This window comes from Aphis gossypii, chromosome 2 (genome assembly GCF_020184175.1).
Source record: "Aphis gossypii isolate Hap1 chromosome 2, ASM2018417v2, whole genome shotgun sequence".
NCBI lineage: Eukaryota > Metazoa > Arthropoda > Insecta > Hemiptera > Aphididae > Aphis > Aphis gossypii.
Genome location: NC_065531.1, coordinates 40,179,376 through 40,194,293, shown reverse-complemented (window position 1 = coordinate 40,194,293; position 14,918 = coordinate 40,179,376). Strand labels below are relative to the sequence as shown.

General features: G+C 23.6%; 2 protein-coding genes across 4 annotated transcripts in view; one reads left to right on the top strand and one right to left on the bottom strand.

Annotated features, from left to right (window-relative positions):
* The window catches only part of LOC126550442 (uncharacterized), a 91,117-nt gene that overhangs the window by 184 nt on the left and 76,015 nt on the right, over positions 1–14,918 (top strand). The gene's annotated exons all lie outside the window — the stretch shown is intronic.
* The window catches only part of LOC114124464 (regulator of G-protein signaling 11), a 48,932-nt gene that overhangs the window by 12,528 nt on the left and 21,486 nt on the right, over positions 1–14,918 (bottom strand). For both annotated transcript variants that reach the window (XM_050202008.1, XM_050202009.1), the window contains exons 4-10: positions 6,125–6,175; positions 1,811–1,917; positions 1,587–1,703; positions 1,258–1,329; positions 992–1,174; positions 332–507; positions 140–213 (exon numbers count right to left, since the gene is read on the bottom strand). In XM_050202008.1, the coding sequence (XP_050057965.1) occupies positions 140–213; positions 332–507; positions 992–1,174; positions 1,258–1,329; positions 1,587–1,703; positions 1,811–1,917; positions 6,125–6,175 (780 nt within the window). The remainder of the gene's footprint in view (positions 1–139; positions 214–331; positions 508–991; positions 1,175–1,257; positions 1,330–1,586; positions 1,704–1,810; positions 1,918–6,124; positions 6,176–14,918) is intronic.

Genomic DNA, 14,918 nt, shown 5'->3' with positions numbered 1-14,918 from the left:
AGGTACTAATACAAGTATATTAATTATTAACAGTACAAACTATAAAACATTGAGTTGTCACGTAAGATGATTATACTCCTATCTCACCTTTTACTTTTGTAAGTCTTTACATAATAATAATAATGATATAACCATTTACCCGTTGCATCGGACACTAAATCTTCCATTGATAGAGCCCAACGTTTTACGCGCTTTTCGGTTATGGATTCGACCCTGAAACATGTACGTCTTGACATATTAAAATTATAAGTATTCGTGCAAATTTTAAAAATTTATTTTTGGTTTTTGCAAAAACGTTTGATAAATTATAATATACAATTCTTTAACTCACATTGGGCAATTATACGTCCAAAATGTTGGGTCGTCCGTTACCCAAGGGTTTGATGGCTGAGCTCCTGTGAGTAATGGATCGAATTCATGATACGTCTCACCGAATGAAACTAGACCGTCCAAAGCTACTGACGTTTTAACTCTTGTTCTCCCTATACAATTTCTTAACAATTCGACCTAAAAGTTATTGACAGTCATTACAGAATTTTACCATAAAACGTTTGCGGTTAGCTTAACTTTTTACCGTTTTTGATAATAACTTTCGTAGTTCCGTAGTTTATCGGTGTAAGGTTAATTATACATACTTAGCCGAACAGTTTAAAAGAATGATGGACAATCGTCAATCATACATGATTTTCTTAAGATTATTTACACATAAACATTTGTATCATTTGTACCAAAAATGAATTTAGCAGATTCTTAAGCATAGTATAATATTTTACTATTTTTATTTTTAGTTAAACATATATATCAGTTAAAGTAGATATACAATTGCTACTTTGTTAGTTGTTTATAATTTGTTTGTATCTACATATCATGTCATACAATATTAATTTTAAATAGACTGATATGGAATGGTTTATAATATAAATTTTATAAATTATAGGAGAATCTAATTACTTGCACTATTTGATAAATAATATATTTGTATTTTATTTACTTCTCTCCGGAGATCTTCAGAACTTCTTTTCTTTTTGGTTGAAAAACTGCCACCAATCTTTATCGGTATTTGTTCCATAACGCTGACACATCCTGGAGGAGGTCGATGTACCCTCCAAAATGCCCTTTCTTGACTATCAGTCACTATTTTCTCCCCTTTTTTCCTATCTTTACTCAACCGCACCTAAAATAATCGATCTGTGTTTAGTAGACATCTTGTCATCAAGATTAATTACTTTAAATAGACAAAAACTCTTCAATTTTTACTTGTTCTTCAGCTTGCATCGTGATAAATTCCCATTTGTTTTGTAGATTTTTTTTCAGACTGTTCAATGAGTCCTGAAATCATAAAAAATAAAATAGCTATTGAATAATGAAATGAAAAGTTAGATATTTTTAATTTCATACGAAGGACCAATTTTATTTACAAAAAAAAAACCAATTGCCTTATTTTTATTCTTATTAAATTTTTCAAAACTATTTTTTACACAAATGCACTATGCTTAAAAATTTGAATCTCGATAAATTTTTAAAGTTAACTAACGTCGTTGTTTTAATTACCCAATAACTAACAGTTAGGCCATATCGATGCTTACCATTTCATAATCTTCCAAGGCATGTCGTTGTTTGTTTCTCAGCAGTCTTTTTGATAGGTATATCGCATATTCTACGTTATCGGGATTCTTTTGTGAACATGGCCAATAATAGGGAATCTAAAAATAAAAATATACATGGTGGTTTCAATTATTTTTTGCATTTAATTATTAATGTTGCACGTTGGTTCAATGTTATCGCATACAAAATGTATTGTTTATCTTACTTGGAATCTGTACAGAGAACTGTCATCTTTTAGAGTAAGAGTTTTTGAGTCGTTTACGGGAAAGAAGTATCCGTATTGACATAACATATTGGCTATATGGACCGCTTCTAAAAACATATATTTTATTTTATTACATGTTTCTGTAATATTTTACTAACATGTCAAAAAGTCATCTTCAGAATTTCAAAACATTTTAAGTATAATTTATGATGTAGATAACTTGTTTAAAGTTGTGCTTCGATGAAACTCTAACTTACTAAAATGTTAAATAATATATTACTGCTATAATAGGACAATATTTGTTAAGGGGTCATATTTTATACGAAGTGGTATTTAAAACGTTATTCTAACTCAATTTCCACAAAAAAATATTAACTACCTACTTGTTTTTTTCCTATACAAAAATCTGTCTTACGTCATTATGCATTGATCGTCATTATATACTGCAAAAAGTTAATACATCAATAAAACAATATAATGTATAAATGTTTGTTTAGAGATCACTAATCAATATAAAGAATTATTATATTACGCTGTCGATTATCTAAATTCAATTATAATTTAATGTAAATGAATGTTAGTATATATAATAATTTGGTAAGTGTGTATACTTTACGTTATACCGGTTTGCCGTGTACGTTTTAAAATTAAAACAAATATATACATATTTACATAAGCCCTTATCTTGGCGGAAATGGTGAATTCATTTTTCACTTTTGATTACTTAGTCATAATTAAAATTATATTTATATTTATATTTTACTCACTATTACAATGAAACAAAACGGAAAAAACTTTATAAAAATAATTTATGAAATGGATAAGTTATTACTCAAAATACGCGCATTTGATTACACATTTTGCAATATTTCGAAAGCTTATTATATATTATATTAGTTTTACTACAGAACTTTTATTTCTATTATTTTTTTTCCATAAAATTTAATTTTTTTTATGTTTAGTTTAAAGCTATTTTATACCACAACTTATGCATGTACACGATACACAGTTTTATATATACATTTAACGCGAATCTACATTACTATTACATTTTAGAATATGATTATTTTATCGTCCAATGGCTGTAAATATTATTCTTTAAGTACTGTTTAAAATCTATTTTTCAATACGATAAGATAATGGCTACACCTATAATTTAAACCTGCACTGAGTGATCGTAGCTGTATGTATAAAATAAATTTAAATCGCTGACTGAACTGTTTTTTCCTTTGTTTAATATCAGAAAAATAAGTTGAAAAATAAAAACGCTTCAATAATGGCAATTCAAAAATAATAAAACCTCCTAGAGGGAAAATATTATTTAAAATGTTATTTTTTCATCATATATTTATAGTATGATATATATGATTAAAATTATATTTATTTTGTTCTTTTTAACGACTTACTCGAATTAAATACAATATTATTTTAGCTGTAGGAACATAAGTAAAAGAAAATATAGGTACCTACCTACTTTTTATATGATTTTGATTTTATGGAGGTAAATAAAGACCACAAATAAAAAATTATTTTTACTGTAAAAAATGGTCCTGCTTCAAACTTTTATACAATATTATTAACTTAACGATTTCCAGAAATCCTGGAGGTTAACAACCTTTTGAAATGTTCTGGAAAACAATTAAACAATTTTAAAAATGTTTAGTTAGTCAAACTTTAAAAATCAAAAACAACGGTCCAGTTAATATTAGTAATGTGGCATTTTTGTTTCTGTTGGTGAAAGTTCAGGAGTATATACACAAAATGACAAAGTGTATAATACATTCTATGAAACCAATGACGTGTTGTTTTTTAAAAGAAAAACCTTTAATTTTTTCTATTAATATCCCCACCATTTTGATGTATATTTTTTAATAAACAAAATAATAGCTAGCATTGAGTTAAACAATGCTTTTGATTTTTAATATTTATATGGTTACCTAATTATATATGATGTATTTTAAAAATGCATTCGAAAGTTCTTTTTTAGCTTACGGCTATTTATTGGATGTTTGTATGATGTAATATATATTTTTTGTTTATTTACAATTAACTTTGATTCGTAGTTGATAATTTTTAATAATATGTATATTGGAGGTAATGTAGGCATCAGTATAGCAACCAATAATATTGTTTGGGTAGGTAGGTATTATACGCATTATCCGAAGTCGCTGTATAGAAATGAAACTCGCCGCCATAAAAGTAATCTTCTTCAATATAACATTCCTGAAAACGACAAACGGGGAGAATAGTGGTATAGGGTTGTTTATTGCTCGGCGCTCTGTGTCAGTATTATATAGGCGATATTGATACGATATTGTATTTGAGCACCGCGACGTTACATAATTCAACTTCCACAAACCTATATAGCCATACAGGCGATAAAATGTTCTCGATAGAGACTATAACACATTAAATAGATTTACGGAAAATAAAAACCTATCACATATTTTCCTTACGTTTGCAGGATACGCCCAGATGAAAAAAAAAGTACAGAATTAAAAAGGCTTGCTTATCGTTTAATTACGTATGCGATAAAGTAAAATATTACAATTATGTGAAGTGTTGGCCAGCTAAAATGTTTTAAAATAGATACGATAGAAGTGTGTAGAATATTCTTCGCAATCTCGTTTTATTGATGTCACATATATTTTACGTGTAGTACCTATCTATGTTACGAAGCAATGTGTAAGTGGAGATATAGCGGTGTGCTTAATAGTTAATAATATATAATATTATAGAAATTTATTGAAACGATATTAAATCAAAGTACTAGAAATAATAATGAAAAGGCTGTTATATGATGAACGGCCGCGATTTCGTTTTACATATTTTTAGACTGAACATAACATTTGAGTGTACAATAAACGAACGTATTTAATGTATGATAACGATGCATATTATTATAATCTATAAGACTATATAGGTAAGCAGTATTTTACTATATTTATTCACATTTTTTTCGACTTGTACAACTTGTATGATGAAAGTACATTACCTACTTTCAAATTTCTATCGAAAAGCAACGTTGATATAGAATACATTTCAAAGAAAATGTTTTGTTTATGTTTTCAGACGTATTGTACGTTAGAACATTCATTTTTATTTTCATAAATAATGTATAGATCAATAGATCCATAAAATAGTATACATACTAAAATAAAAATCCAAAAGTAAATAATATAGGAGAATTGCATTTGTTTGAAATTGTTCCACGAAGTGGTTGCGAATTTGAGATTTTAAAATGTTATCAAAGTTATACTTTGTTTACTTTGTGTTAGTGTTTACAATCTAGTATATTGAAGAACAAGTCGTTAAATTAAACTACATTTAAGTTTTTGTTTAGTAATAAAGAATTGATGGCTTAATTATTTGTGAAATTACTATTATTTGTACTTAGTAGGTGATTACTACTTTGTAAATAATTATATATTATTAAAATATTTATTTATTCATCAAAATCTATTATTATAATTATCAACAGAAAAGAGTTAATTTTTTAAAAATTAATATGAAAAATTGTTGAGAAAGAAGGCCGGTCTAGTGTTAAAGATTTTTTTCAAAATAAACTTAAAAAATTAGGCTGATTTTAAAAGAAGTCTTATAATTCGTTTTCATAAAATTTACTCAATGCAAATACCTACAAGTGTAATAAATTTATTAAATTAACGTTTTATTAGTGTTACTGCAAAGATATTATGAAACTAGATTTTCAACCTTTTTCTTATCAATATTTATTCTTAATATTAAATTGTCTAAAACTAAGAAGTTCTCCTCCAATCAACATAATTAAATTATTTATTTGATCAATTACATTTCAATTGCATAAAGTAAACAATTCTGGTTCGTACATTGCATTTTGTTATTAAAACATAATTAGAAATAAATTCTTGTTTAAACAATTCGTGGGTTAATTAATAGTGAATCCAGCAAATAATAGTGAATCAAATTTAACTTCACAAATTAATTAATTTGTATAGTTTATTTATGGAAATATTATTTTTGTAGTATTACGTATAATGGGAAAAAAATATTTTAATGAACAAAATATTTTTTTTATGTATATAAATATTCATGTATTAGTTTAAATTATTTAACATTAATTAATCGCTATGAAAAAATCATTAAACGATTGATTTAATTTACTTTGTGGTTTTCAATTTTTGTTTTTTTTTTTTTGTTCAATGTTTTTAGTTATGATGATCAAAGATAAATTTTGTATATACTTTTTATAATTGCATGTTATACTTTATACAATTATACTATGTAGGTATTTTTTTAATTTTTATAAAAACCATTTTAATAATTCAATCTTACCAGTTTCGTCGACAGTTAAACGGTCCATTAGCCATTCAATTATGTTATAACCTGGAACAGTGTAATAAAGGTTTATGGTTAGGTATCATGTCAAATAAATTATTTACATAAAATATTCATTCAAATTAATTAATTTATCAAATCATATAATATTAAATCTGACCATGATATAGTTTCTTAACTCATAAGGCACGGTAAAGCGTGTTTAAAATATTTTGACTGATGCTGAAAAATAAAACTATTGGTGTGTACCAACACTTTTCTTAATCAGTGTATTTTTATTAAAAAAAATGTATTCTTTAAATTTTTAGACAAGTTTTCGCTAGACGCTACAGTAACAAAGACCTTTTTTTTACAAATGTTTACAATCCACGTTATAGGTACAAAAAAAAAATACAATAGTTATACAATAAAGTAAAAGAAGATAAGAAATTATGAGTAAGCGTTATTCGTTTTGATATAAGGAATTTTATTATACCTACACAAACTTTTTTTGAAGATTTTAGACTTTTAAAATTAATCATTCTATGTTTGGATTTCAAACAGGAAAACTGAAACGTAATAGGCATTGTTCGTGTTTTATGTCCTATGATCAAATTTAAAATTAATTTTAATAATAGTTGTATTATGTTTTTTTATGTGGAAGATTTTTTTTTTTTACAATAGGCTTTTAATTACAAATTAAATTAAATTTGATGCGTATAATATTCGAGCTGAATATACTTTAATATATGATAAATACGTCGTTTTCTAATTTTTTTATAGCTCACATGTTTTGTACTATATAATTAAACTTGTTTCTACATATTTCTAATTTTTTTTTTAAATCACATCATGAAATTTATGTCTGTATATTATAATCATTAAATAAGGTTCTTGTCAATCTCAAGGTTTGATGGTTTCCATTATAATTTCAAATTTATCTTATTTAATTGTAATCTAGAAAACAAGAATACTTTAATTATCGAATATTAAATCATCCTATTATGTATTACTTATATTCGTAAATTTTTTATTTATTTATTTATTTTTTAAAACTGAGCGGAGTTATAAATTTAGGGATTTTACAATAATTATATTTATTTATTTATTTTAGCATTATATTAGCATTAGAAATTGTGCTGTCTTCAATATTAAGCGTGGTTTCAGGTTCTGATATCTAATTAGTGGTGGTGGGGAGGGGCAGCATTTAATTTTAATATAATCAAGTTATAATTAATTATAATATTATTATAATTTTTACTAGCTCTTAATTTTAAAATTTACATGTATTAAGTATATTATTATCCATACACAATAAGATTCAAAAAATATTTAGAACATTTTTAAGCTGTTTATTTTACAGACCTATTTACACCATTTTACGTTTTACGGTACGCAGTATTGACTTAGAAAATACTTAACATTGAATAGCAATAATGATATTGTGTAATATTATATAATAATTAATAAAATAATTTAAGTAATGTTTTTAGCAAAAATTAGTTAGTAACTTATTGTATTACTAATAGATAAATAAATTAATAGTAGTAATTTAAAATATAAATAAATTATGAAATATCCTTAGAAATAGAGGACGACGCATATTATAATCTCTGCTCAGAATTATTTTTCGTAAGCAATAATTTATTGTTGAATTAAAGTATTTAATCTACTTAATAACGACGAGTTACATTCGAAACTTACTATACAGCAGACTAACTTGCTCGGTTTTTAAAATGTATTATCGTATATTTAACAGCTGATACAATTACTTAAACTTACTATAGGTACTTGTATTTTATACTTATTTAGTTATTTGTATATTTCTACAACTCGTATGTTATATATAATATGAATACAATAAAAATTCGAATCTCATATATGAATATATGATGCTATAATTTTGCATAAATATTTTGTGTGTACCTATTGTAGATTTAAAATTTGCAATTAACCTCATAATATATGGATAGTAATATAATTTATAGCCTTTTAGGTTATATGATCTTTATGAGAAACGTATTCTATCGAGGGATTTAAATGTGTCCCTTGTGACCTACCCATTATACATCCGTAAACTGAGCTTTCGTTATTAGGTACGTCATTTGGAATGAATTTAATACGATTAATAGGTAGGTATAAGAACAATCAGATCTATTTTCATAATTACCTAAACATTATTCTATACATCAAACATTCAGGATTTTTATTTTTATTTTATTTAATCGTCTTATATTTAACTTATTCGATTCAACATTAAAATACTTAATTGTTTTTATACTATTTACATTATTACAGATTGCAACTTTACCTTGTCTGTTCTCAGATAAACACACTTGTCCAATGATTATACATCTAACTATTTGCTGTTTAATGTTTCATAATTGTATAACCTTATTATAAAATTGATTCATTTGAAATATTTACATAAATAAGTTTAATAAATGGGCCATCTTAGATTTTTATGAAACATTTTGAAAATAATTAAAATAAATTGTATAACTATTACACCTAAATTATAATAATTCTTTAATGAAATTATAATTTACTGCTATTATTGTACTTAAGAAAAAAATCAATTCGAATTGATAAAACAATGTTTAGTGTAGATTGGTAAGCATTATATTGTATTTTTGTAATTTATATAAAGTTTTTACTTTTTTCAAGAAGTCTTTCTTTTATAAAAGCCCGTTAGGTACTCGTAGACATATAAAGTCAATATACGTTCAATTAAGGTGTACCCGCTTCTTTCTTCTCACGCTACTTTCAATCCTGAAGTAAAAGTTTCAGCGTGTTAAAGTGGTTCTTCCGGCCGGTGAAATTTGTGCTTAGGGAATTTGTTTCGAAACGAAGGGTTGCCAACTGATATTGATTTTCCTAGAGTGACTTAACACAAAGGAGTTAAATAACAATAATTCACAACTCATTTCTTCTTATCCTCTATCCAAATATTAATTTTATTCTATTCTCGTTAAAATATACTGTATAGATTTTTTTTAGTTACATTAACAGTAACTGTCAACAGCTGACCTTAAAAAAATTATCAATTGCATATTTTACAGTTACATATTATTTTGATTTGATCGATTATTATTTATTTACATAATATCATTTTAAATTATCTATCTATAATCTACTCAATTTAATAAAATTAATTTAAAGAACTATAAATAGTATTATTACAAATCTAGAAACTTGCTCTGTTGTATAGTAGGTGTCGAGTGTATTACGTCATTGAATAGATTATTACAGTAAGTAAGTTAAATTTGATTTTAAAGATAAACCATGGCATAAGAAAAAAGATTCTGAAAGAAAATAGTCTGTCAGCCTATATGTATATTTCTAAGAGTATGTATATTTTATTAGTAATACATACAATGTACCATTAACTAACTTTACTAACTAACTTTTTTTTTACCAAGAACAAACCACATCTTATAATGTTTTATCTGTTAAAAGCTTTAAATAAATTTAAAATGTCATTTATATTCGTAACAAGAAAAAAATTTACAAAAAAAAAATTGGTTGAAGTCGTTTAAGAGGACATTAAATTCGCAGTGTTATATCTGTCTTACTTACGTACATCATATTATCAAATTTGCGTTCAGTAGAATACATTTTGTTATGTTAGCTTTAATATTAGAGTAAATTTAATTATTATAAAATTTAAAGGTAAGAATATTATCTAGGAAATGGCATATGCTTTTATGGATATTATCAATTTAAAGTGAGTTATAGCTATGTAAAATATTACAACTTAAAAATGTTTTGAAATATTGATTTCTATTTCTTAGATTTGTCTTGTCATTTTTTTAATTATTTTTAAAAGCACTAAGAATTTTTTCTTTTAGTCTCTCAGAATTACTAACTAGTTCTCATTTGATACCAAATTTGATTTTCGTGAAAGATCGAAGTACATTTTTCTACTATAAAATGTGTTCACACGCAGCACATCATATTGTAAGACCAATACATTAAATGTTTCGCTTAGAATTTTACTTTTAATCAATTTATATAAAATATTTTTAATTGCTACTATTATTTCAACTTAATCAGTTTTGTTTGTTATGGCTATAAAATCACTAATAAATGATTTATTTAAAAATTTTTATTTAATGTTTAAAAAAATATGTATATTTTTAATTAAAGCATTCAATTTGTTGTTCTTTAAAGTTTATAGGTCAAATGTAAGTTTGATTTTAATGACTTAAAATTCGTTGAACCTTTACTAAGTTTTAATTACATTTCATCTAGAATTAGTATACTATAATATGTCTATATATATTATATCACTTTATTAAAAAATAAATAAATTAAATTTCATTATAAGTCAATTTTTATATAGGTGTATATTATTTTTATATACACCGATAATTTTAAAATTACTCCATATTATTTCATGTATTTTAAAAACTTAATTATTTAAATATTCATTTCCGACGTCAATAATTCAATGAAAATATATTAATTTTATATTAATGGTTTTTATTCGTTGAGTTTGAAATTATAAAATACCATCATCTTTATGTATAGGTACTTACGTTTTAACACTAGTATATACTTTTATACATAATTTATTTCTTGTAAAATTATTTGAATAAATGGCCGTATGGTTATGTATACTGTATAGTATGAATTATGCAGTTTAATGACTAATGATGAATATTTAGACGTTTAGTACTTATACATAAGTATATTGTACTAATACGACTCATTATAACATTAACTTGTTTTAATTCATGTTAAACTATAATATAATATTATCTATAATAAAATTAAAATTACGAAACTCATTATTAACAGTATACTTATTTAAATTTTAAACACAACAAGTTTGATAACTAAAGCTTCAAGAGTCTTATTTATAATTATTTGTTACTGTAATTCGTTTTTAATAATAATGTATACAAATATACAATACTTATTATTAATCTTTATTGCTTATGACTAGGGAAGGATTTATACAAAAATATGTACATAAATATGGAAGTATAATTTATAAAATATGGGATAAAAAATGTTCATTTTTATGTAACTACACTAATGCATTTATGGAATAAATACATTAAGTATAAATTATAAAAATATTAAAATTATCTGTTGCATTGAATAATTAAAATTTTTTTTATATTATTGAATGTTAAATGTCGCCTGTTAAGTATCAAAAATATTTTTGAAATTGTTAAATGATTTTTCCACATCAATCGGTGTAATTGGACTATTAGAGCATATTTCAAACGCATAATATCTGAAGGCAATAATTCCAAAAGATTGAGATGGGTGTCTGCTAATTATTATTTCGTTGATTGTTTTAAAATCAATATAGCCTAAATTTTTTTTTCTGTAACAGCGCACGAGTTATGAAATTTATTTATTTATTTACAATATCTTTATTTGTCTACTTACGAGTTTTAATTTTCTATTGCTAATTCGACAATTTGCATACTATCATTAAAGGGCATATTTTTTGTTTATAATTTTGTAATTATTATAATATGTGCAATAAAACTAATATTCACTGAGATTAAATTTAAATTATTTTTCAATGTTTCATTTTGTATAATATTCTGAGCTTTTTCCATTGTCATAAAATTTTTTGGATCTAATTTTTGAAATAATTACAATATACTGATAAATGATCTTTGTTCACTGCAACATGGCTTGAAAACATATGAATGATTAAATGATAAAATATATTTACAAATATTTACAAGTTACTAATTATAATGAAATATGTAAAATAAAATTGGTGTTATTTTTATAGTATGATTTAAATCGTGAACATTTCTTATACTATTTTAAAATATCTTGTTATAATAAAAATAACCATTTACATATAACTCCGTTTCCTACTAATGATATAATTTAAATAGGCTTATTATTAAACGTTAATTTGATTTTTGGATATCATTATTATTTATTAAATCGCAAACTTGGCATTCAAAATTAAGAATGTTTAATGATTTTTATCATTATTGAGTTTATTTAAATTATTACATTTACATGAATAAAAAATACACATTTAAATAATATTGAAAGTAATACATTAATTACATTCGTATTATAGTGTAGGTGTACTACAAATTACAATAAGTGAAGTTAAAACCAGTCAAAAAATTGCAGTTAAGGTAATAACTGTTTTTTTCTACTACTTAAGGTTCCTTAAAAAATAACTTAAAGGTTCTCTCATATTTTTCTAGAACGAATGATCTGTTTGTTATTTAATATTATTGTATAAGAGAAGTTATTTCTTTTTTCAATGTGATTTATTGTTAGCTTATAGAATATTCTCATCAATTGACTTTTTTGATTCTAACACCATGATGGGTAATTAATATAAACTCAACATTATATTGATATTATGAAGAATTATTAATGTATACAATGTTAATATTGTGTATATATATATATATATAATATATTTATGTTTAAATTTTTCTTATCTTTCGAGTATTCTAAATCTAATTATCTTCTACTGGTTATATTTATTAATCAATAACTGATACTGTAGTTTTATGACAGACAACAGTTCATTGATTTTATGCGCATATAAGTCATAGTCATATAATTTGTGTCACAATATGTCAATTGTTTGTCACTATTGTGTGTTTCCGATATATGCAAAGAATTACTGAAAAGCGTTCTCTAGATATGTATGATCTGAATAATATTACATACATTTTTTTTATACCAATAAATAATAATTATTACTTATTATCATAAATCATTGACTGCATATTGAGAAATTTTATTTTATGATGTAAATATCTTATTATTATTCTGTATAGGTGCTAAACATTTCCATTATTAATAATTAAAATAATATTCAAAATACTTAAATAAACATTGTATTGGAATTTTCAAAAAAAATATATATTATTATAATATTTAATTTATTTTGTATTATACCTTTGATGATCCAATATTAATTGAGTAAATTATTTATTCTGTGATATGTTAGTACATAAAACACCAACACGCTTGCCGTATATTTAATCATATAATATATTCTTACAATTCCATAATAGTTAACTTTCATTGAGATATATTCAGAGAATCTTCCCATATCATTCTAAATTTTATAATTAGTAAAACTGTGTAGAAATTATTTACTCGTAAAACTTAGATAGTATGTTAAAATATTGAGGTGTGTCATTAAAAAAAATTAAGTTAAAAAACGTTCTAATCTATAACTTCAGTCTACATAATTTCTTTGGCATGATATTATTTTTTTCTTTTTTAGAGTTTTACTATTATATAGGTAATTATTTTATTTCTATAATTTTTCGTATTTGATAAATAAATTTTACAGCTAGCTCTATTATTTAATATTTAATTTTAAAAATGTAAGTTTAAGAACCCTAAATTTCTATTAATAAATTATAAGAGAACAGTAATGTGATAAAATATAAATGTTTTGAATTAGTTTTATTGCTATTTGATAAATAGAATTGAATAAGTTTAAATTGAGAATAAAATATTATATCAACTTAAACAATAAACATTCGAAAACTAAAAAAAAATTCAATCTTTAAAATGATACCACTATCAGATCAAACAATACATAATCTTTCATTGCATAATAATAAAAAATATTATTTATTATTACATATATTATATTATTATGCAAATATATACATACATAAAATATAATCGTAAATTCTTATAAATTAATTAATGTTTAGTTCCTATTTATTTAATAAGAAAAACAGCATTAATATTTTCGACGGATAATCTATTGAAGAACATTTTATGTAGGTACCTTTACAACAGTCACGATTTAATTATAAATACATAACAAATAAATAATTTATGGGGGAACTACTACTAGTTGGGTATTTATATAATGTAAGGCATAGCAGTTAAGCTATGTATGCGATGTTATGAATATTTTTGAGCTATAGAAAACACATTTTTGTGTTGTTGATATAGTGTACTAAAAACAAAATATTTAAGTATTTAAATTATTGAGAAAAATCTTTTTTTTTTTTAAATTAATATAATTCTAATTTTATTTGTTCTAGTTTATTAAGTTATATTGTATAGTAGAGATAAAAAAACTAGTTTTAAAAATCACATGTGATCTATACGTATGTAATATGTTTGGTGAGTCTGCGGCTAGTGGAAACTTATATGATTTTCCTGTCAAAGTTGCTTTATTACACGACGATTTAAATGATGATTATAAAAATTTATAAAATAGTAAATATTTATTTATTTATTCATATATAAGTTGATTGCCGTTATATATACTACATCATTTGATGAAATTGCGAGTGTTCTGTTTGTTAGTGCATGTAAACGTAGTTTTGAGAAAACTTTATAAAGTAACATTATATTATGATATATATAAAATGATTGTATTATGAAATTGAAAATAATAATTATTATTTATATTTTTTCAGTCTTAAATGTTTCTCTCTCTCTCTCCCTATATATTATATATATATATGTGTATGTATGTATGTATGTATATAAATTGAAACTGTGATAAATTAAAAAATATATTTAAATATATAGCTTAAGATGTAGGGGTAGGGATATGAAAAGCTAGATGTGTTGTTGACAAAATTCCAAAAATCCTAAGAAAAGACTATTGCAGTCTACGTTTAACACAACTAAGCTAAAATATAATAATACAAGACTAGATAAGTATTAAAATTATTTTTATTTTCAAATAATATACATTATATTATATATTATGTATTTTATTTGTATATTCTCTTTAGACATTACTTTTTAAAAATATTTTGTTTTCCCTGTGACAAATTTAAATCAAATAAACAGCGATGGGCTATAATAATAAATTTAT